The 24,155-nt window shown below is 43.4% G+C and overlaps 1 protein-coding gene across 4 annotated transcripts in view; it reads left to right on the forward strand.

Annotated features, from left to right (window-relative positions):
- The first annotated feature begins 875 nt into the window (after positions 1–875).
- The window catches only part of FNIP1 (folliculin interacting protein 1), a 735,567-nt gene continuing 712,287 nt past the window's right edge, over positions 876–24,155 (forward strand). For all 4 annotated transcript variants that reach the window (XM_069652526.1, XM_069652529.1, XM_069652527.1 and 1 more), the window contains exon 1: positions 876–1,113. In XM_069652526.1, the coding sequence (XP_069508627.1) occupies positions 1,025–1,113 (89 nt within the window). In that variant the 5' untranslated portion in view covers positions 876–1,024. The remainder of the gene's footprint in view (positions 1,114–24,155) is intronic.

Raw genomic sequence — 24,155 nt, forward strand, 5'->3', positions numbered from 1 at the left:
AGTCACGATTGTTGTGAATTTTGTTGGACTTTAGTTAAAAGCGAAATATAGTCTACCCCTGTAGATATCCTGTCTTTGGGATTTTTTAGTGGGTAGACTTCCAAGAGTTTAATCTGGGACTCTGTCCCACTGGGAGTGCATATGGGGCTATCGTGTGGCAAGGCACGGTTTCGTTTCCCTGGTCTCTAACTAGCCCCGAGTGGCCTCGTGGCATTTGCCCCTTTGCACCTGAAATAGATTTGAACCTGATTCACCTATTGACACTGATACCTTTACTTTGATTAGGAAGTTCTGGATGAGCTAGTGCCTCCCAGCTCCCACTTTTTTGTCATGCATCCAATAACGTCACTAGCCACTCAAAGGGGCGGCTTATACATTTGGGCACAGGTGCTAACCAGTCACCCTACCACTCCATTTTCTAAGTTAGCTGAAAGCTGTAAACTTTGATTAAAAAAACGTAAATCGTTTACCTACTGCAGCCCAACGGCATGATGATCATGCACATGCTGGTGGCCCAATTAGTCTGTGGTGTAGCATTCGCTTTTTGGAGGCGCGTGAGGCCGCTCATTTTGTTGCCCCACTGTTTCAAGTGCCACGAGGCACCTAACCACAAACGCCATGCTTACATGAGCTCTCCATTTACGTATTTCATAAAGCCACTTAAAGCTAGCCTAACTTGCTGTGACAGTGGTATACGAGTGCGGTCTGGACGCAGGGGTTGCTGTTGAATGTGCTTACACATACATTGCTGTAAATTAGTCAGAACGTTCTACTTTGATATGGCCACCGAGTTCGCTTGTGTTTTAGTATCGCTCCTGTTCAATAGTCCTTCTTCGGTGTTAGTTGCTTCGAGCAGAGCTGTTGTGGCCACCGCGCCCAGTAGCAGGGTCCGCCTACTGTCTGTCAGCCGTGGTGTTCGTAGTGACTAATGCCTGTCATATGACTGCAGGCGGATAGAGGCTAATCCTTGAGCCAGCGCCGAGGGGACCAGCCACAGCACCCGCGAGGAGGGGGGGACAGCAACATGCCGCCCACTTTGTTCCAGAAACTCTTCAGTAAGAAAGGGGTGCTCTCCTCGCCTTGCAGCAGCAGAGATCAGGAGTTTATCTTCAGGTAATGCTGTGCGTGTCCCCTACTTGTGGAGGGTGAGGGCTGCGCACCCACAGTAGAAGGTAGCAGGACGTTTTCCTCAAGTTAGGAACAACTCTCGGCGATAGGTGTGGACTCGAATCACGTAGCGACAGCAGAGAGACCACGATTACCACTCCTGGGCAACAGGGTTCTACGCACCCCTAAGACTGAACTCCTTAGCGGACGCCAGGATTTAAACTCCATATATGACTGTCAATATGGAAATATTGGGATGATGGTAGATTCCAACAGCAACAGGCGTGGCGCATTATCGTCCTGTTGTAGCATTGTGTGTTCCTGCCTCTTGGGTGGGAGGTCCATAGATGAGTCCCCCCCGGGCATCCCCACTCAATTATAAAGCACACAATTGATGAAGTCCATCCTCGGGTTACTAGCACCCCATTGTGATGTAGGGTACGCTTTCAGTTCGCTCGCTAGCTAGTCTAGATCTTGGTGCACATAAAACAGCAGCGCATGACCCTGCAAAGGGAGGTGAAGAGGAGGGGCGGGAAGAAAACGAAAAGGGGATGTTGAAGCGGCCCGTGACGGCTTCCCAGTCATAGAAGCAACATGAACTGGCACTTCATCTATGGGTAACCATAACAACACTGTGCATTCTCCTGGACAGAGACGATGAGTTACGGCTGCCTCTCCCAAAGACCCGCAGTAGCAAGGTTCAGGACTTCGGGCAGCAACACTTGGTGTGATGGGTAGGAGTTTCGCTGCCCATCAGCGTTAGTCTGCGCTTGCATCTCTGGTGACAACACTGAGAGCCTCTTGTAGGGTTGGAGGTTGCCTGGGGGCTCATTTTCACCAGCAACACGACTGCATCTTCTGAAAATAACGTTCCATGACTCTTTAAGCAGCAGCGGACAATCTAGCTAAGCTCGTCATCGTTTTGTGTGCGCCTTTATTTTGACTTTGATGTCATTTATAATGGAGTGACTGAACTAGTATCAACTCATATTTTATGTGTATGTAAACTGTAGCATGTTAATGTTCCCCTAATTCTCCTGTACATCTCGCCGTTGCTTCCGAGCTAGGTTCGCGATATATACATGTAATAAATAATGCACACGCCTGCGTTACCAAGTTGTCGATGATATTCTTACAAATCACAATGTACAGCTCCAACGCGCTACTTAAATTGCTGTTTTATAGTGTTTAAGTTTTGTGACAAGCAGCGCGCGCGATTTGCTTTAACATGCTTCTTTGCTCTGCACTTCCAGTTTTGTGAGTGTTTCGAATTTATGTTTTGGCGCTCATCTGATACGATACGGCTTGATGAAGCATAGCGGGTCTTCTTTTACCAAGGCACACGTGACCTTTGGCTTGGCTACCATGGCATGGTGCTTTTCATTTCAGAGCGAATGCATCGCATCAGTTGATGTATTGCTTGCAAAAATACAAGCGAACTCTCGATGCACACATGTGTTTCTAAAAGCTTACATGCAAAAGTGGTCTTTAGTTATTTCGTGATTGTTAATGTGTAGCAGCAGCTGTAGATGGTAGCCGGCGGTCACGCGCGTATGTCGTAGGCACACCGCTGTCTGGAGGTTGAATGTTTTCATTTGTCACATTCCCATTTAGCAGTTAACGTGGGTGCACTTTTTAATAAAATCCCTTACTTTTATTTACTAAAGTAAACTTCGATGTCCATGCATTTTATTAAGTACGTGCACATCTGCATTTAATGATATCAACGTGTTTTGACACCTCGGTGCTGTCCGTTTTTTTTATACCGTGTATATTGCCAAAAAGAAAAATGGTTCTGTACCCAGCGTGCGCGTATTCATGCCAGAATATGTCTCGTTTGAGGTGCTCCAGATCACGAGAACGATCCTCGAGTGCAAACAGAAAGCAACGCCAAAAACAAGTGTGTAGATGGTATGCATGTTTCAATGATTCATACACGTGGGATGTGATTTTTCGCAGACAAAATTCCACATGGTCTGTGACAGGTTTTGCGAGTTGCAACAGAGAATGGTGTTGGACCCGATGCACAGCTCTGAAGAGAGTTGGATCTCTGTGCTTAGAACAAGGCAAACCACTACCCTTGCACACATGGCAGGTGTACTACCAGATAGCAATATTGTCATTGACGCTTGTGTCCTGTGCTTTCATAGCTCCACTTATCCTGGCCAAAGAAATTATGGGCAGCGTGGACTAATGTTATCTGCTGAAACTCAATATCCTGATAAACTCAGTGTTTCACCAGCACATAGATGGTTGAAAGGCTACCTAAAAACATGCATTATGGTGTCTCTTAATGGTATAACCATGGAAAAGTAAAATATCGCAAAACTTGATAACATTGTTTATTTCAGCCCCCAAAAATTGAAACAGTGAAAAATTTAGAATTTTGAATAATTGGCAAAGTTTCAGGCCCATGAGCAGTTTACTTGCTCAGGGTTTTGGGATCTGAAAGCCTGCCTCTTCTTACCAAAGCAGTTTTGCTTCCACATTATTGAAGAAAGCATAAAACAGAATTTGCAACGTGCCAATTAGTCTCACATCTGGCCTGGTGCCAGCAGGAAGGGGTAAGGCCCGTCCAAGGCCGTCCCTTTTACCCCTAACCCTGCAACAAAGATGCCCAGCCAGTGGTGTTACTCCACAGGGAACCAGGACAAGTAGCAACTTTATAATGATTAGAGCTGCACAACATAAGGCCTGGACAGGATTTGTGTGCTTACCCTTGGCTGTGATTTATGCCCTACAGCCATGAAAGCACAAATGACCAGAGAGATGGGGGTCCATTCACACCTATGAGATAGCATTGTTTAAGCAGGCTGCTTACAACTACCTACCAAGAAACTGTTGCTATTTTTTTTCAACTGCACTGTTCATCTTACGTTTCCAACCTCTCAGTTACAAGGTGAAGCTTTTTCCACAAAACTAAAATCCCAAGTAGATTTTTGTTGTTTTCTGTATTTTTGGTGATGACTGTGTACCATGGCTCAAAAAAGGCCAGCGTTAAGGGCTGCACACCCTTGGCCTAGCAGATTTGCTACAGTAACATTCAGTTAAAAGTGTATCTCTGGCTTTCAAAGGATTACTTTCATTCATAATAAAAACACTGAGCAATGGTTGAGGCAGACAACCACTCTATTTGCATGAAACAAGTAAGACCACTTAATAGCGGCGTGTGCCAATGTCCTTCAGGGCAATTAGCTGTGTGTGCCATACCAGAGACACCAGGAGCCCCAAATTGTATCATGTCCTATGAACAAACAGCAAACTATAGGTTGGAGATCAACCCAGTAAATCATGATTGATGTGGCCGTGACAGATTTGTAGTTATAGTGTAACAATCAGTGAATGAATAAACATCTCTGTATAAAAGCGCCCTGTTGTGTAGTTATTAGAATAATAATGAGCAGTTTGAAAATAGCGAGGCAACATACATGAATGTACAATTTGTAATGATGAATTTTCACAGATAAAGCGATGTGCATTGGGAGAAAAGTAAAGAGAGAGAAAAATGATGAGTTAGACCATATGACCAGGCTTGTATAACTATGTCTTTGAAGGACGTGGTGAAAAGTAATCTCACCTGGCTAGGAAACTGCAAAAAGAAGTGAAACTGCCTCAGAGTGCAGACAGTAATATCTGTTTTCAATCAGTCGCTCTTTCACGAGGGGAGCGTGTCTCAATAAGACTTATATAATCAAGCCAGTGAAAATAGGGTCAAAGGCTGCAGTTTTCAAGAGCTGCAAAACGGAGAATGAAGAAGACACATTTCTGGAATAATGGTGCCAACTAGGACGGCCACACACTATTTTGCTTAACGCCCATACAATGTCTACCTATTTTTATGGGAACATAACTGTTATTCACATCATGCTTACCAACATATTTAACTGCGTCAATAAATGACAGCAGGTGATGTTGCTTGCACCATAGATTTCTGCAGCAGAGGACCATTATAAATACAAAGTATATAGTCTGCTTCTTTAACTGCTTGAGTATAAGTGAAAAAATAAGGTTGGTAGTAAGAAAATGTAAAATTCTGAAGTGGAGAGTGTAGTAATATGAAAAAGTGATGGATGCAATGCTTTGAATTAAACATTACCGCTATAACTACTCTGCGCAACCTTCCATGCCCTAATTCGGTAGTATGTCTGTGTCATTACAGAAGGGGCAAGCGATTAGCAAATGTCTTTCTGCCACCAAAAGGTGCAGTTCAATCTTTCATTTTTTCGCCATGTTCCCCCTTCACTGGAGCACAAGCCACCACAGGTATCTTTAGGCCTTGTGGTCTCGCAGTTTGGGCAGGGCTGCTCACATTAGTGGCAGGACAAGGCTGATTTGTAAACAAAATTACTGAAGGCTCACCTTTGCGTTCGTGTTACTCACTGTAATTCATGATTTCCGCCTTCAGCAACCCATTTTTGTATGCATGTGAAACTAATGAAAGAGGAGGTGGCTTCCCCACATAATGAAAATCGTGTGGTCCTGGAATAATCCCTGTATGCCCGAGTCAAATTATGTGGTAAAAATGGGCATGCATGAATCAGTGACCACTAAGAAGTAAGTGCACAATAACATTGAACAAAATGAGACCTTGTTTTTTGGATGAGAGTCTTCTATACCCAATTGATAACTGATGAACTAGGACACCTGTGTTAAAATTCCAGCTTTCGAATGGATTGTGTCCTCCCACGTATTCCTCATGTATGATAATTATTCTTGCTGCTTCGCAACATTTTCCGACAGGGGGAACTCTGTGCTGTCTCGTTGAGTCGAAGTCCCTTCAAGGGCCTCTGTTACTGTCAATGTCATTGTCAGTACAAATAGCGCACTCAGTGCCCGTTGTTTTCAGTTCTGTTTTTCCGAGCTAACGCTTCAAAGAATTACAGCGCGCTTCGGTTCTTCAGTGAAGTTCGTCCGCTATTTTCGATCTACCAAAATGTCTTCCCTGTCGGCTCCATCAACACCTAAAATGGCCTTCAAGAAGTGTCAAAACTGTGGATCGAAGATGTCGATCACAGACTCCCAACGCATATGTCTGCGGTGTCTTGGTACCTCTGACTGTAACTCCTATTAGGCAATGACTCAAAAGGCTCTGAGGGAACATAAAGGTAAATTGGCGATGCAGAGTTTGTCTTCGAAGTCTCCTTCGAAGAGCTCAAAAAGAACGACCGATGAGTCGAGGGATTCTCCTCGACGGAAAAGATATAACAGATCTCAATCGAGAAGTCGATCGCACCATTTTTCGTCTTTGAAGAAGGCCAAGCAACAGTGTCACAGGTCACCTTCGACCTCTAGTGATTCCTCAGCCGAGGTAATCAAATGTCCAACTAAGTCGGACGACGCCCAGCAAAATGAGATGTGTTTCGTAAAGAAATGCTTAAAATCTTTAAGAATGCGGCCCAACCCCCTCGAAGGACAAGCAGAAAGCCCATGCACCTGTTGATCTGCATCAAGACGACAAATGGAAGTCGAAACAAAATCTTCGAAACTGAGCAATAAGCTGGTATAGCATTGAGAAAAATCTCGATCCGACGGGAATTCCATCGAGGGCTTCGACAAGTCAAGAATCCAGTCCCTCAAGGGTTCCTTCAAAAAAAGCATAACAAGTCGACAACGCTGACGCCTTCACTAACACCGCCATAGCTGTCGACGCCAATGTCGAAGTCGACTCCGACAAAATCGTCTTCGAAGTGGTTGTCGACGATTACGTCGAAGTTGTTGAAGCCAACAGTAACCCAGGAAAAGGTTTTCAAACCCTTGCCAAAGACTTTTTAAAGTCTTAAACCTCAATCTATGAAGGTAATAACCCTTCATATGATAACACACCACAATTTGGGTTAAAATATCGCACCCCTAATGTGCGAGAGGAATTAATTTCAGAAGAGTCTTGGTTAAAAGACTTGTATGATCTTCAGTCAGCCAGTGGTTTAGAGACAGCTGCCGAACTGGAATATGGTAAAGCAGATCCTACTGACCACGCTGACTCCTCATATAGGAAGCTGATGAGCAAGGTGAGTTTTTAGGTTGGAGCAGGCCTACTCCTTCTTTCAAGCAGGATGACCTGACAGATATTTTGGATCAGGGTCCCCAAAAAGATACAATTTTGCCATTTCACACTGCACTACAAAAAGGGTCTCAGCAAATTGGGAGACACCAGAGACTGCGGCTGCAGTGATCCGGCAGTGACCCAGAGTAGTTAACAAAACATCCAACACCAGAAAGTTTGGTGGTTCAAGCTGCTACATCTAAGCAATCAGTATACCCCTCTAACCCTCCTGATGGGGATGAGTAGATGCCAAGGTGAGAACAATATTTACTGCTGGCAATATGGTATTAAACGCAACTTGTCAAGGTTTACGTTTACCCTGTGGGACTGCATAGCTATGGCGGCTGACCACATCCCGGAAGGTGAAAAAAGAGACGGCTTCCTGGCTATCATCCAGGATGGTAAGAAGGCAATGGGTGAATGCCTCCATCAGGTCTGGATACTGCAGACAGCATCAGAAGATCCATGGCAACTAGCACAGTGTTGCGCAGATGTGCGTGGTTGAGAAAGTCGGATTTGCTCCAGATGTACAGTTTAGACTCCTCAATATGCCCTTTGACGGCTCGAGGCTCTTTGGCAGCAAGGCTGGTGAGAGTTTGGCAAAGCTGCAAAACTTGACAGTGGCGTCCAAATCCTTTAGCGCCGCTGTTAGACAGCCTCAATGCCCCTACTCTGTTTCATCATCTTGGAGGGGCAAGTCCTTTCGATTCTACTCAATTGGAAGAGGACAAGTCAGTGAAAGGGGTCAGAGAAGATTCCCTTGTGGTAGACAAGGGAGAGGTGCTAATCCAGCCCAAGCAACAGCAGTGTTACCCTCATCCGCCGCTACAGCTGCCTCAAAACCACTCTGAGGCCTTGACTCACAAAACCGCAGTGGGAGGCAGACTTACTCAGCATCTGAAAGAATGGCGGGGCATTCAGATGCTTGACACTGGAATCTGTAGCCCAAGGTTACTGCCTTCTTTTTCTTAAAAAAAAAAAGGCCTCAGGATCATCTACTGGGGACCAACTCTTTCAAAGTTCCGGATCCGCTCTTTGTGCAGGAGAGTTTGACCCTGCTAGAGAAAGGTGCTATAGAACCAGTAACTGTGGCAGAAAGGAACAAGGGTTGGTCCTCCCCATACTTTCTAATTCCCAAAAAGGACAGAGGATTGAAGCCCATCTTGGACTAAGAAACTTGAACAAGTTCCTCAGGAAGGACAAGTTCAAGATGGTTACCCTTTCCCAAATCCTTCAGGCTCTCCAGCTCCAAGACTGGATGGTGTCATTGGACTTTCAGGATGCTTACTTTCATGTGCCTATCCATCTCAAGCACAGAGATTACCAGTTTTGAGTTCTGCCATTCGGGCTGACTTCCGCATTTAGTGTTTTCACCAAGTTAATGGCGGCGGTGGTGGTAGTGAGTCTCATGTCGGGGGGGGGGGGGGGGAGATTCACGTCTATCCCTACCTGGACGATAAGCTGATCAGGGCGCGTTCACCCGAACAAGCCCGGGAACATTTCAGTGTAACCTGCCACTCTCTCCACAGACTCAAAATGAGATCCCTCCAATGGGCTCTCAGGACTCGATGGTCTCAATTCTCAGGCAGAATGTCAGACCACCTGAAAGTTCTGAGCAGAGTCTCTCAGGACTTTTAGTAATGGGCTTGCAGGGACAACATTCTCAAGGGACAATCTTTTTGGTAACGATGGCCAGAGATAACTGTAGTGACGGATGCTTCACTCACAGGGTGGGGAGCCCATGCCAACGAGCTAGCAATCAGCGGTCGTTGGTCTCCCATTGGTGTCCAAACTACACATGAATCTTTTGGAGCTGAGGGCAATCGGACTAGCGCTGAAGGCCTTTCTGCCCTATGTGCAGGGTAAGAATGTCCTGATAATGACTGACAACACAGTGGCCATGTACTACCTCAACAGGAAAGGATGCGTAGGGTCACTACCACTGTGCAGAGAAGCAATGCAGCTCTGGTTCTGGGCAATTCAAGAAATAATCTCTCTATCAGCAGTTCACCTAGCTGGAGAGGAGAATACGGTGACAGACTCTCTGTGCCGGCAGAGCACATTCTCCCACGAGTGGGAACTAGCTCTGGAAATCCTTCTAGAGATCTTCACCCTTTGGGGAACCCCACAAGTGGATCTGTTTGTGACCAGTGTCAACCGAAAATGCAAACTGTTCTGCTCCAGGGAATTTTCCCCCAGTAGGAGCTCTAGGACATGCGTTCATACTGGACTGGGAGTTTCCACTCCTGTATGCGTTTTCTCCAGTCGGTGTCATTCCTAATGTGATCAGGAGGTTGAGAAAGTTGGGGAAATCCATGTTTCTAATTGCTCTGGATTGGGCCAGGAGGACTTGGTACCCGACCTTCTGGACATGCCCATCTGCCCTCCAATCAGTCTTCCACAAAGAGAGGACCTTCTGTCGCGAGAGGATGGCGGGTTCTCCATCCAGACGTGAAGACTCTCAACCTTCACGCGTGGTTCCTGAGAGGTTGAGATACAAGGATTGGGACCTCCCGGATGATATAGTGTAGATCTTGCTTTCGGTCAGGCCAGCAAAGAAATCTTTGTACCGCTGCCGTTGGAACAAGTTCAGCAGTTGGTGCAGAGATAAGCATGTGGATCCCTTTTTATGTGACACACCGATGGTGCTTTCTTTTTTTTTACATTTGGCAAATCTGGTGCTCCAGTTTGGAAGAATTGGCTGCGCTATCTATTTTCAAGCGCTCTTCAGAGGAGGATTCATATTTTAAAATCCCTCTGATTGTTCAATTCTTAAAGGGTCTTACTAACTTATTTCCATCAGTCCCATTCAAAGTCCCTGTATGGGATCTTAACCTGGTGTTAAAATGTCTAACATGCATTCCTTTTGAGCCTATACACTCATGCCCATTAAGACTGTTAACCTTGAAAACTGTTTTGCTAATCGCAATGACGTCAGCCCACAGGGTAAGCGAGTTGTAGGCACTTTCCTGTAAACGCCACATACGGTTTTCTATAAAGACAAGTTTGTTCTCAGGGTCAAATCTTTTTTACCTTAAGTAGTCGCCAACGTCCACTTGTCGCAAAATATCATTTTGCCAACTTTCTATCCACCTCTTCATCCTGGAAAGGAGTAGGAAAGATTGCATAGGCTGGACCCAAACAGGACTCAGTTTCTATATATTAAGAGTGGCAACATTTTGTCAAAATTACCAATTATTCATTGGCTATGCAGGCCCTAAATTGGGTTTAGCTGTTACGAAACACACCGTTACCAGATTATTCATCCTGGCTATTAGGGAAAGTTACAGGCTAGCGGGCAAAGACCCGCCGGAAGGCTTGAGAGCACATACCACAAGTGGTATGGCAACCTCTGCTGCTCTTCAGAGAGGTGTTCCAGTCAAAGACATTTGTTCAGCGGCCACTTGATTGTCGATTCACACTTTTGTGAAACATTACTGCTTGGATTCATCTTCCCAAATGCAGCCCTTGTTTAAGAACATTTTCATTTTGCACAATACTACCTGTCATAGTGAAAAGCATGCTCGTGATTCAAGAAGCTTTAAAATCAAACTAACCTTCAAAATGCAGGCAGTTGAACAAAGTGAACAAAACACAAATTCCCTTTTACATACTCAGAGAATCATTCACAGAAAATTAAACGGACCAGGACTGATCCCAGTTGCTTCTTTCAAAGAACTGTCGATTACTAAAGTACAGAATGGATTTGCAAACTGCTGCTAGCCAGGCTGTCACCAGTGAGCTCCATGATTTATGGGTGTGCTGCCATAAATGGCCTGTGTAAGTCGTACGCAAGGAAGAATCAAAAGGGCCTTATTGACTATATTTCTGTGCATAAAAAGCCTTGATACGCACCTTATCTGGAGCGCCCTGTCAAAAAAATGTTGAAGCAGCTGCAAGTATAATTATTATAAGATGAGGAATACGTGGGAGGAACATCGAATTGAAAGAACGTTACCAGGGGTATGCAACTTCTTGTTCTTCAACTATTACTTCCTGGGATGTGTAAAATCCTCAGATGACTTATGGAGAACAGTGCACTGCAGAACGATATTGTGAAGATTCATTGGAAAGCAATCGGTCCCTCAGGCCAGACATCGAGACTTGATCTACGCCTGAAGTATACACATCAGCTTGTTGTACTTGGTTGCTGGACAGCAGTGAGGGTATTTCAAGTTTGCCACTTTCGGCGAATAGGAGCTGCATTAGTGCACTTCTGCACCTCGCTCCATGGCCCCTGTAGCTAGCTGGCAAATGGTGGCGAGTGGCACATGGTGTGTTCTCTCTTGTTTCTCCACATTGTGTGTCTGCCCAATTGAGCGATCTGCCTATATCCAAAGCGTAACCCAATGCACACCCCTTGTTGTTCAAATTATATCCAAAATGTTTAGGAATTGTATATCAAATTAACAAAATTTAAGCTGCGGAGGAGAATGAACTGAAAAATAGCAGTGAACAAGAAAAAGTTCCTATGACTGGGGAACTCCCGTCCCCTGCGACTTTCACAGGCCAATAAATCAGCCAAGAGTTTAAAGACAGGTCTTAGAATTGTTCAAGATAAGGTACGTTAATTCAATGTAGGATCGTTACCATAACAGACATATTTCAATACATAACACATTTCTGTTCAACAAATACATTTAATAGTGTGACCCAACACGTTTAGAGAACAACTCTTCATCAGGGGTCTTGAAAAGACGTTGAATCTATAAATAATCAGATAAGAGATAGTCTTGTAAGTACATTTGTGGTGATCCACTCATGAACCTTCATATTCATTTAATTAGCCATTTTAATGCTTTAGATGTCAACATATAGCTATTTTTGCAGTCTGAAGGTCCTGTTGATTTCAGTGCTCTAAGAGTGCTTCTACCCGGAGCAAAGTGGTGTATGTGGGTGGCAATCAGATCCTGATTACCTTAAAAATGATGACATTGGTATGAGGTATTTATTCCTCTGCAGTCCTTACTTTCTTATCTTTCTCCTATATTATTTTGAAATGTTTCACCTTCACCATATACAGCGGAAACCGTTCTGTTCCTCTGGTATGACCCAATGCTAAATAGGGTGGAATAGTTGTCTTCCAGTATCCCAAGCATGTATGTGCATTCCTCCTATGGGTGGAATTCATATCAGGAAACCTGTAAGTGTCTAATGGTAGAACATCTAGGTCCCATATCTATTGATAATCGTGTTCGTATCATAGTACTCACCCTGTTATTAACTGGTGTAACTCAAAGAAGAGTGAAGAACATCCTAATACATGTATTCTCCATCTCTGGTCAAGTAATTTGTATATCCTTCTCAATAGATACAGAGTGTGATAATCAAACGGCTTCACAGAAAGTTCAAAAGATGTCCTCTATTGAGTCAAGATATGAAATGGTAAAAGACTCTTGGGGAGCGTAGATATGAACGAATGTTGTATATCCTAGTTATCATCTGCTCTAAAATGACAAAGATTTTTTACCTTAGGAACTGTCTTTGAATCCAATCTATAGTGGCAAAGGTGGGAGCCCAGGACTTCCATATTCTCTCCCCGTTGCCTGAAAAGTCTGTAGGGCAAAATGATTGCTTCAAATAGCAGCGTGCGTGTGTGGCGTGATGACATTATGTTGTAATCACATCCTATTTGTAAACGTACCTTAAGGGAGCTGTTCAGGTCAATGTTTAACCTTTCCCTTTATGGAAAATGGGTATGCCGTGAAGTCTGACGATAGAATGTGGTTTGCTGTGTGTTTTGGCAGTCTTTCCTTGCTGGCAACCACAATTGGAGGCGGACCTTCATCACTGGCTTATCTGCATCTGCTACAAAAACAGCTCCTGGCACAATAGCGTGGCGCAGAGTGCTGCGATCGAGTGTGGTTTGCCGTGGTTCACTGCGGGAGTCAAGGAGTCATGTCAACAGAGTGATTGTCATAGGTAATATTAATATCATCTATTCTATTCATCTTTAAGTACCGCCAGGGTTGGAAGAATCTGAGCGTGATTTTGGCTGGGCGGGCCCTTGAGCAGCTCTGTGGATGCTCAAATTGCCTCTTGTTTGGTTGAAAAGCACCAACTGCGGGCTTGTTCTAGCCTTTAAGCTGCTAGGTTGGGAATGCTTATTTGAATAACAGCTACAACTTGTCGAAGCCTTTGAACTGCTCATTTGGATACATTCAGTTAACTGACTTGTGGGCCCACAAGTCATTTTGTTTTGTTTTTTGGTAACTTTGGGAAACGATTTGTGCATCTCCTTCAAGCTATTCCTAGGATGGCCCGCTTATACAATCTAAGAAGCGGGGCGCTAGGAGATGACATAAGGGCACCTGAATTGAAAGAATCTATATGGCCAGGGAAAAATGTAGTAAATACCCCCAAATCCATTTTCAAATATAGCCTGCTGACTGTAGATTTAATCCATCCAAGAGTCACTTTGTGGTCGATAACCAAGTTACTGCAGGATCTGGAATGAAGGAAACAACAGTGAATGGAATTGCAGTTATAAATGTTTCTACACTGAATCACCTATCCCTGACGGATGCCTTAGCAACAAACATTGAATATACCCTCACAGCCACTACTCTAAAAAAAAGAAAATATCTGAGTTCTTTCCCACAGAATGATGTCGCCCAGTTGGAAATAGAGGAGTATTCTTGTTCCTGGAGGGAGGGAGGGAGATAACTTAAATACAACCCCCTGCGTGAACCCAAAGTTCAAGATAGAGGAGAGGGAAGGTTACTTGGACCCTCATACCTCTCTGGACGCCTTGTTTGAACTCCATGCCATTCCAAGCATTAGTTAGGTCACAAAAGAGCGGACTAAACATTTAAAAACAACAAGAGCAAGGAAGTATTGCCAAACCTTTCAACCCAAGGAGATCCAGGGGAGTAATGTATCTACAGATTCAATCCCTACGCTGTCTGCTCTGAACTTTGTATTGACCTCTCTGGTCAAGGTATTTGAGACATTAAAAAGCGACATTCAGCAACTTACAGGAATTCTGTTAGAATTAACCAAAGACATGGATGCGAGTGAAACTACGCTGGTAGGTTTAAAAACTGCCATAAACTCTACAATCGGGGGTCCTCTGGCAGAGATCAGAATGGACACTAAACAGCAATCCGATAAACTCTCACTCTTGCAGGGACATTGGGAGGGAGTAAAGGCTGAGTTAAATTCACTGAGTGAGACACTCAGGGATGTGAACCAAGGAGGCCATTGCTTGCATCATACTAGGTGTACCCTAGGATTGGATAACGCCCCCCCCCCCCGAAAGCCATTGCAAATTTCATTGATGATACACCTCTGTCGGCCTCTACAACGGAGGAATTTGTGCGCTTGGCACAGATCTCAGAAGAAATTTATATGAGAAATTTAAATCCAAGTTCCATGCCTTCTAAGGAATAAATATTGGTGAAGAAATCAGTTGAGTCAATCCCTAAGCTAAATGGGAAAACCAAAAAAGTGTAAAAAGACAACAGAGGGAACTGTTGGGGGTAGGGGAGAGGGGGTCTGGTGACCTCAGAGACTCGAAAATAAAGTCAAACAAGTAAAAAGACCAACCACTAAGTCTGAAGCCACTCAGTTTATTCAAAAGATCAAACTAACCCAAACCGGAGAAAAAGGGTAAACTATCAAGGGTTTTGGTAGAGAAGGGGATGAAGTCACAGGAAATACTGACAAAAGGGGGAAAAAAAGTTAAGAGGCAATCTATTTCTAAATCTGCGGGGCTTGAAGCAGAGATCACTGCGATAACTGTGGGACTACAAACGGAAACGCAGTGTGAACCCAGATCTTCCCAAGAGGAACATTGGAATAATACCTTCCAAACACAAACTCTTGAAGTCTGGAAATTTGGCAGTGGCCTCAAAGGACCCTATTCTAAATGGTACTGATGGTATAAATCTTAGGACAGAGATTAGAAAAGATAAATTCTCTGGAATTGAACAGGAAGACTGTTCGACTGCTTTAACTTCATCTGACCAAAATAAGATCAACTCCGCTGAGATACCATAGAGTGCAGTGCTAGCATCCAAGCAAGTTCCTGTTCATTGTAATTGCTCCTCCAATCGAACTGATCAATGCCCCGTCGACCAAGAAAGTAGGCCGCGGGGCATCCAACAGCCATCAGAGGTCAGTTCCCAAGTTTTATATGCAAAGTCTGGTGTACACAAGCACAGGACGGAAGCCTTTAAACCGGAGCACAATCTTATCAGTATTTAAGGGTGTACCAGACTTGAATTATTTTGCTTCGTTTGACATTGAATACATTCGATTTCCTCACACCCTATCTACAGACATTGTGGAAATTGGAGTCACATCAAGGCTGGGTGTTAATGCAATTCTAGCAGTAAACTTGGAGCTGTTAGACTTGGGCTACGAAATTTCCTCTGAAATGTTCCGTTAAAATAACAGTAAAGCCAGCAATAAAATGAATAGGCATGGGTAAACTATAGAAGATCACCCAAGTAGGGACTTGTCGAGGAAAGATACAAACAAAGGGGACTGACTCATTGTAATTTGAAGCAAATTCAAATGTTGGCTTTGGTGCTGAAATTGTACCCTAAATCTTTCAAAACAGAGGCTACCACAGAAATCCCTCTAGCCAAGCGAAATGTCAAATTACTAGGGTGGAATATGAGGGGAGGGGCTGCAGTTCTTTTAGAAATAAATCAAGGTGGGAACATATATAATTTTTTTTTGTTTTGAAAATGAGGTATTCATGCAATATGCATGTCACTCTGCCCCACCGAGGTGTATATTGATTGTAAAGACCACCAAATCACTTATAACAGAGTCTTATGTATTATGTCGAGACTTGGGATTCTACATAAAAAGAAAAGTGCTGGGTAAAAGTCAGGTGTCCCTTTCCTTACAGAACCCACATGTGACAATTTGGTGACCTCCTGTTGAGTCCAATGATGAATAGCGATTACTGGCCCTTTTTAGTTCATAGTTATTTTCGGCCCTTTATGGGGAAAAAAGGGGGTTGGTATTCCTCTGTTCCACCATAGTCGATGTTGATTGTTGAGATCAACGGATCATTTATACTATGATGTATCCTGTAGGACCCCAGGATCACCATAGAGATAGGGACATGCCGGGATGATAATTAGCGGTTCTCTCCTGTTAACAAGTTTACCAGTGGTGACATGTTAATCTTTTATTGTCCATCATAGTTCAATGTAAACTGTCTAGCTATTCCACCATTTTGTTCTCATCCCTTGAAGGCCGTACACTCTGTTGTCCACATAGGTCTACAATACAATGTAAAGAGGTCAAGTACATAAATAGTTCATGAATCATCTTCATAAAGTTGAGCCCCAGAATATCTGTGTAAATCATGATATCAGTGATATTTCAGATCAAGGAAACTGTTTTGGCGCGTTATAACTAACAGATTATAGCATCATTCCTTTTAATACATGTGCTAATTGTGCTGGCCTGCCTCCTTGGAGTTGACAGTCTAGAGGCGTGTGCTTACTAATATGCGGTTAGTCCGACCGGAGAATCAGAAAGCAATTCTATAACCAGGTGGGCTTTTTAGAGATATAGTCCTAGGCAAAAGTCTTTGTTTATGCCCACTGGGTTAATTGTGTCAAGATGATTAATCCAATGTAGCTCCCGCTGTGAAAGTCTTTTGATGTCCCCTCCTCTAGAGAGTGGTTGCACAATGTCTAAGATTACTCATCTCATGTATGCTATCGTGTGATGATTGTCACTGAAATGTCTGTATAACGGTGATTTTATATTCCCTGTTCTTATGTTGGACTTGTGTACCATCCACCTATCCTTAGCCTTACGTGCAGTCAGCCCTACCTAATATTTTCTGCATGGGCATCTTAATGGATATATCACATTGTTGCTGTTGCACTTTGTATAGACTCGTAACCGGATCTTTTTGCCCATGTTGGGGTGTCTAATGCGGCCCCCTTCCATAACATTAATGTTGACAGCTCAGAAAGGGATAAGTCCTGTGTTTGGATCTTTGTAGCTCTCCCTGTGCAGGTCTTTTAGGTCTTTCCGCTTTAATTACTTTGTCTCTCGGATTTCTACCTCTCTTGTACGCCATCATCGGTGGCTCTGGGAACAAGCGATGTGACCTTGGATCAAGTTTGATCAAATTCCATTTTTTTTTTTTATTTTAAATAATCCTGCTTACTTGGTGGGTCTGTGCTGAGAATCGTAAATTGTGTATAATCCTAGTGTTATCCTTTTGTGGACCTGGCCTTAAAAGATCCTCTCTCCTGTGTATTTCTGTTCTTGTAATAGCTCTGTTCTTGTAATAGCTTTGTCAAGTATGTCTGTAGGATAGCCCCGGTTCTTTAATCTCTCTGTCATGACATCATATTCTCTCTTTAGTGTATCAGCATTAGAGATAATCCTTTTGAGTCTCTGAAATTGGCTGTAAGGCAAGCTCTCTTTTAAATGTGTGGGATGGTAACTCCTGAAATGTAGTGTGTTGTTGACATTGGTGGGTTTCCTATATATATTAGTAAGTAATTCTCCCTCTGTATATATAACCTGTACATCCAAAAAATGCAGACAAGCTTCTCCCACCTCTAGGGTGAAGTTGATCCGTCCATGGCAGTTGTTAAGGTATTCAAAACATGTCATTAATTCCATCTTACTTTCATTCCAGATGACGAAGACATCACCAATGCATCCCAGCCAACACACTATTTTAGAAGTCCATGGTTGTGTCTGCAAGATGTAATTTTGTTCAAAATGAAACATGAAAATGTTTGCATAAGTAGCGGCTACCAAAGACCCCATAGATGTCCCTGAGATTTGTAGATAGAATGTTCCATCATACCTAAAATAATTGTTGTATAATATTAGTTTAATGAGTTCCTTTGCTAATACCTTGTGTATCTGAACATTCTCATGTCTTAGTATAAACCATTCCAAGGATTCAATGCCCTTCCCATGGGGGATGGGCGTGTAGAGACTACTAACATCCAGAGAAAAGAGGATGATGTTCTAGTCATTGAGGATTAATTCACTCGGTAGTTATAAGACATGGAATGTGTCTTTCAAGTATGTAGATTTCTGTTCTGTATCGGGAAGTCTGCTGTTCAAGGAGTTATCCATTATAAGCCACTAGCCTTGTTAATGATCTCTTCAATCAGTGTTTTGATCGTACCAGTAGGGTCATGATCCAATATCAGATATGGCATGGGATCCTGTAATAAATCCAGGCAACCCTCGTGAAGACCCTGGTAAAGACGGGTTCCCCTCTCATGGGAACCTTTTTCTTGTTCATTGCTCTGCCTATATCGCCAGCGTCTGAGTGCATACACGACAGCCACTGGAGGCATGCCAACTGTGGGTGCTGTTTTTTTTTGTTATTCCTTTAGGGGTCTATCTTAAATGAGTTACATCTGTCCACATATCAGACAGCCCGAAATGTCCCTCACCAGCAGTCTGGCTTCCGAACCAAGCACATGTCATTGTTCTGGCTGTGTGCTGGGCGTTTGTTTGGTTTATTTGCACCTGTGTGGCTTATTTGCTCGTACAAGTGTTTTCAAAGTACCTTTTTCAAGCATAGTTGCTACTTCAGTTCATTGTGGGAATTTGGTGTGACCGTCTGTTGATATAATCTCAGTCTTTCATACCATCTGTTTGTGCTTCTGACTCCTCATCTGAACACCTGTCTTCGAATACCCTGGCTTTTCTGCTACAGACTCTTGATGGGGTGTTAACACTTTGCTCTGCCAGCAGCTGTACCTGCCTAAGCATTAACACCTACGCTAGGTCCTGGTCGCTAACTACAGCCTAGTCTACCTTCCCTCCCCTTACAAGCTTTTTTTTATTTTTTTTATTTTTTTACCACATAATGCTTCTCCAATACTTATGCCTCCAGGTTGAGCTTTGCACTGTATCTGCTACCCACTCCTTCAACATTGAGCCTTCTTCGTGTCATATGAAGAATCTTGGCATGTATTTGTATTTTATTTTCTGACTTTATTTTCAGCCTGACTCTTATGCCCCAGTTTTGCAGTTCTTCTTTTTTTTCATGTTTTTTGTATTTCATTCTCTTATTCTTATTATGACTTGTTCTTTTTCCACTCTAACCGGTTTCTCTTGTCCTTGTGGTTTTCATTGGCGAAATTCCAGCTATGACAATTTCCCCTGCCCATGCTTTCTCCTAACCCGGCCCCTCCAGTCCCACTTTACAATGCACATCACGTGTACAATAAGGCTCTGTTCTTGACCCTTAATCAACAGTTTCATTGCTTTAACGAAACTTGTACTTGTTCCTTTAATCCTGTCACTTCTGCTCCGCTGACAACCTCCTTAACTTCCCGTTCTCACTCTCCTTGTTTATGAAGCATTGAAGGTACCTCTGCTATCATCCTTCATTCTTCATGGTCTCTCTTACTTCATTGTGTTTCTCTTCCTACTTTCTCTTTTTTTAAACGTTATCACCTTTGCTTTGTTATAGTTTATCGTTACACTAGGTCATTATCCTTTTGCAATGATATTGCTTTCTCTGTGACTTTCATTTGTACATCGAATTCTCACTTTTCTAGTTCCTTTCGTTCTAGCTAAAATTGCGTCATTTCATCTGTTACATCTACTCACTCCTTCTCACATCTCTAGTTCTTTTTTGATCTGGTCTTTACTTCTCATCATAGTAACTCTTCTATCTCAGTTAAGTTTATCTCTGCTGATTACCCTTAGCTCTCTTCTTCTTATACTCTCTCCAAGCCTACATTTGTCCCTCTTTCTCTAATGCTGTTTTGCCTTGACATTTGTCATATTGATGCATCTTATTTCTCCTCTCCGTTATGTTGCTCTCTTCCTTATGTTCTGAATATCCTTCCCTTATCCTGATTCTTCCTCTATCCTATTGCCTACTGTAACTACTACTCTGACCTCCCTCTATTGATTTCCTTTTACTTCCCTTAAACCTCTCCAACCATGGCTGACCTCATTAGAATGTGCTCTCAGACACTCCCGTAAACCAGTGATGGTGCTGGAACAAAGGACCCTCCGCTCGGGTCTTGTTGCTCTTTGCTCCCTCTGTGCTTTTTATGACTTGAATCAATTTCACAATAAATGTTTTATTACTCATTTCTATTATTTCTCCTTCTCTTCGTTTTTTTGTCCTTCCTAACACTTTTGTCCCCTCGCTCTCCGGTCTCTCATTGCATTCTCTTCTCATTGCTTCAGACTTTACTTCTCATTTTACTTCAAATACTGATCATCTCCATTCTTCCTTTTCTTCTCACCTCCCCTTCTTTCTCTTTTTCTATCCCCATTTTCCTGTTCCACTCATTGCTCTGAAAATTACTTCTCTTCTGTTTCAACAGGTTAGCCCTATGCCGCCTCTTTGTTCAAATCTTATACCGTTTGGTATATCCCTTTTTTATTCATTGACTTCTCTTTTAAATTATTCTTTATCCTCTGGCATTTCCTGTTTCTTTAAACTCTCAAATATTCTCCCTTTCTTAAAAACACATCCTTGATACGTCCCACCCACTAACTATGACATTTTCGTTATTATCTAAACTTTTGTTACCAGGCTAGTCGCAGCTTTGTGCATCTCCTGAGTTTAACGCCTTTCTTTGTCCTTTACATTCTGGGTTTCATCCTACTCACGTCTTCATCCCACTTAAAGACTGAAAAATTTCATGGCCTTTGCTAAACAAAACGAATTTAAAAAAGAGCCGGCACATTTACATTTTTTGCATTTGAATCCTCCAGAGGACTTTAGAAAAATGGGTGAAAAAATCAGATAAGCCATAGGCTACTTAATCGAGTACTACACTACCAAATTTGACTTTAGACTCTGGATTCTGCTCTCCCTTATTCTCCGATAGCTTGCTTAAAAACCTTCACTCAGCTGTAACTTAGCCCCACTGCTAAATCATCACCGAGGTCTAGCCATACCCCCAGCCTTGCCACTTAAGGAGGTAGGCGTGCTGGGGACAAAGTAACCGGTGTCCGAGGACCTTGTGCTTAAATGCACAGAAAAAGCTGATTCAAGTTGCTGGTAAAGGTGGGGCTTTTCCTTGCAAAGCTGTATGGGAAGCTGAAGTGTTTGCTCCTACTCCTTTGTGCACTTTATGCTTATGCGAATCGCGCGCTACCAAAACATTTCTTGGACCTCCATGTCAGAACTGTCAGCCATTTTTGTCCGTTTTCCAGAACCCATCTCAGCCACTACGGCAGTTAGCCTAAGCGGAAGTGGTGGTTACCATGGTGCCTGAGCTGTTAGACTATAATAACCCTCAATGTTCTGCTCACACCATGTCATGTGGCGCACGCCACAGTTCGAGCTTATGGGAAGGAGATAACAAATCAAATAGACTGCGGCGGCAGATGACGGTGCTAGACAGCAACCAACTGAGTATTCTCAAGTTGGTTTTATTTAAATAATATGAAAATGCCTCACTTACCCTAAACTATGGGTTTCCCTACCTAACTGGGGTGCTTGTCAGTCAGTTATGAAGTCCAAAAGTAATAGTCTGCCCTCTGTCCAAATCTTACCTACTCTAACCATATCACTTATAAAAAAAAAAACAACTGAAGACCAGGGGCTGATTTTTCAGCAATGTTCCATCAGTTTAGAATCTTTAGATGGTTCTTGACAATCACTTGTATCAGTTCATTTAATTCCGTTAGGGGATTCTTCCAATTCCCTTGTCTTTTCAAAATCCTCTTTACAGGAGTTTCTTTTCCTAGAGCTTTCACTCGCACTTTTTTCACATAAGCTTGAAAGTCTCTCCTTATCTGACATTCAGCTTTCATCTTGAGCAATCTTATTCTTCTGAGTTCTCAGTCCTCTTATCACTTGTCTTTTCACTGGGATGAGCATGACTGACCCAGTAATGATTCTCACTCTTCTGGTTACTTTGTGTCTTACTGAGACAAGTATAGTATTCATTATACTCGCTACGCTCGTTGCATCTCCTGTTCTTCCTGTTACCTTTGTGGTGTTGGGACTGCTCATCAGGTCGGTAGTTCACTCCTTGGAGTCTTCTCTGTGGGTCAGAGTGACAAATTCAGCTGCCTCATTCTCGGACCCCCTCTGTGGTGCCGCTTTGTGCTGGGTTTTGCTGTTTGGGAAGCATTTCCCAGTACTCTCTCCTCGGTCGTCGGGTCTGGATATCGCTTCCCAGAGTCCTGCTCATTTTCGCTTGGCTCTCTAGAGCTTTGCTGTCTCCTGGTGCGACTTGGGTGCCATGTTGTCCAGGTTCCTCCCTGTTTAGGAAACCACACCACCTCTTCCTCTCCTCTCTGGTTTGCTGCCACAGCAGCATTGAACCTCCCAGGTTTCTCTCTCAATGGCATCTCCGGCTCCAATACTTATGACGCTTTGCTGGGGCTTCCCTTGTTTAACGTTACAGTATGTCTTTTGTGTTGGACTGGTGTTCATTATTATTCCAATTGTTTTCTTCGTCACAGTATCAGACAGGTACTTTTTCTCAGGTTTAGTATCATTGCAGCAAATGTATAGTAATATGTCCTGTTTTCTTCCAGCAGGTTGTTCTAACTTTGGTTGTTGAGATATTTGGGCAGTGAGTTCCTCATCAGAATGGGAGTCCTTGTGCCTACAGTGAGGAGTCTCTCCCGGTGAGGCCCAAGAGAGGGTATAGGGCACACCTTCCTGCCTCACAAGGAAAGGATCCTGCGATTTGTAACCTGCTCTCTTACGTGGCCAGGAAAAGGCAGAAGCTACCTGACTGATCCTGGGGGTGGCTATCTGTGAGAGGACCATTTAGGGGAGGACAAACTCTAGAGAGTCAGGAAAACATTGAATCAAAATAAACATTCAGATGCTATCCTTAATGACACCCATGTACGTTTGCAACATGTCTGTATGGCTTATTGTGATACAGATAAAGAATTCCCAAGTTTTCTTGACCAACAATCTTATTTACCTACGCATGCCCCCCCCCCTTTTTTTTTTACTCAGACTTGGAAGAGTAATGGAACAATGAGGATTACCAGAAGCTGTAAACAAATGCTGTGTTCTAATCCTTGGAAAGCGTTAACTGATGCCGGGAATTTTAAAACGTACAACTGAACAGAATATGAGTGGGAGTCAGAGACTGCAGTGGAACAGTGCAGGTTCTGGTTGGAACATCAGAGGCAAGCACACTGTAAAAGGCAGCACGCAGGCTGTCGAGAACGCTGTGCAGGGAGACCGGGCCAACAGAAGCTCACTGCTTTATTGCTATAGGTAGCTCAAGCTACCAAAAGCAAAAGATGATAAAGCGGAACACGCAGCTAAAGGGACGCACCCCCAGTCCGCGAACCGAAGAAGACAGAAGGACGCAAGGAGGGTCAGAGCTGCCCGGTAAGTCCCGACCGAGCGAGTGGGTAGCGAAGCGTTTCAGAGCGACTGTTGCCTGTCATTAACAGAGCGAGAAAGCCCAATTAAAGTAATTGGAGGAACTGATACAAATACAGTGTGAGGAAAGGGTCAGTGACCCAATGCTTGGAAAAGGACGCTCAAACAAAGATGACCAGTGTTAAGGGTCGGTGACCCAGTAGTTGAAAAGCCTTATTTCTTGGATGAAAGCAAGAGTGAGCAGAGAATGGAAAAGCCCTGGCAGGATAGTGAATCAGGCAAACCGTGAGTCTGGGATTCGCACATATAAAAGGATATAAAACCCTGGCAGACGAGTACACCAGGCACTGTGCGAGTCTAGGACCTGCACCCAAGCAACGGAACTGATCTATTCTGGCAGGAGAGTAAACCAGAAGAAAAGTAAATCTGAAACTGTGGAACAGTAAAAACGAATAGAAAAAGGTAAGACCAATATCCCTTTTTAAGGATCAGTGATGGTCATAATTCCTGGCGGGAGAGTACACCAGGGGCAAAAGACAAACAGTCAGAGTAAAATGGAAGAACCATACCCCTTATAGTTTGATTGAGATACAGATTGGGATAAAGTGAATATTTTAAAGAAGTGTGTGTGTGTGTGTGTGTGTGTGTGTATATATATATTTAACATGCTTGATATTACAACAAGGAAAGAAGAGCATACGCACCCTATTCACC

This window comes from Ambystoma mexicanum, chromosome 3p (genome assembly GCF_040938575.1).
Source record: "Ambystoma mexicanum isolate Mex_15411 chromosome 3p, UKY_AmexF1_1, whole genome shotgun sequence".
Classification (NCBI taxonomy): domain Eukaryota; kingdom Metazoa; phylum Chordata; class Amphibia; order Caudata; family Ambystomatidae; genus Ambystoma; species Ambystoma mexicanum.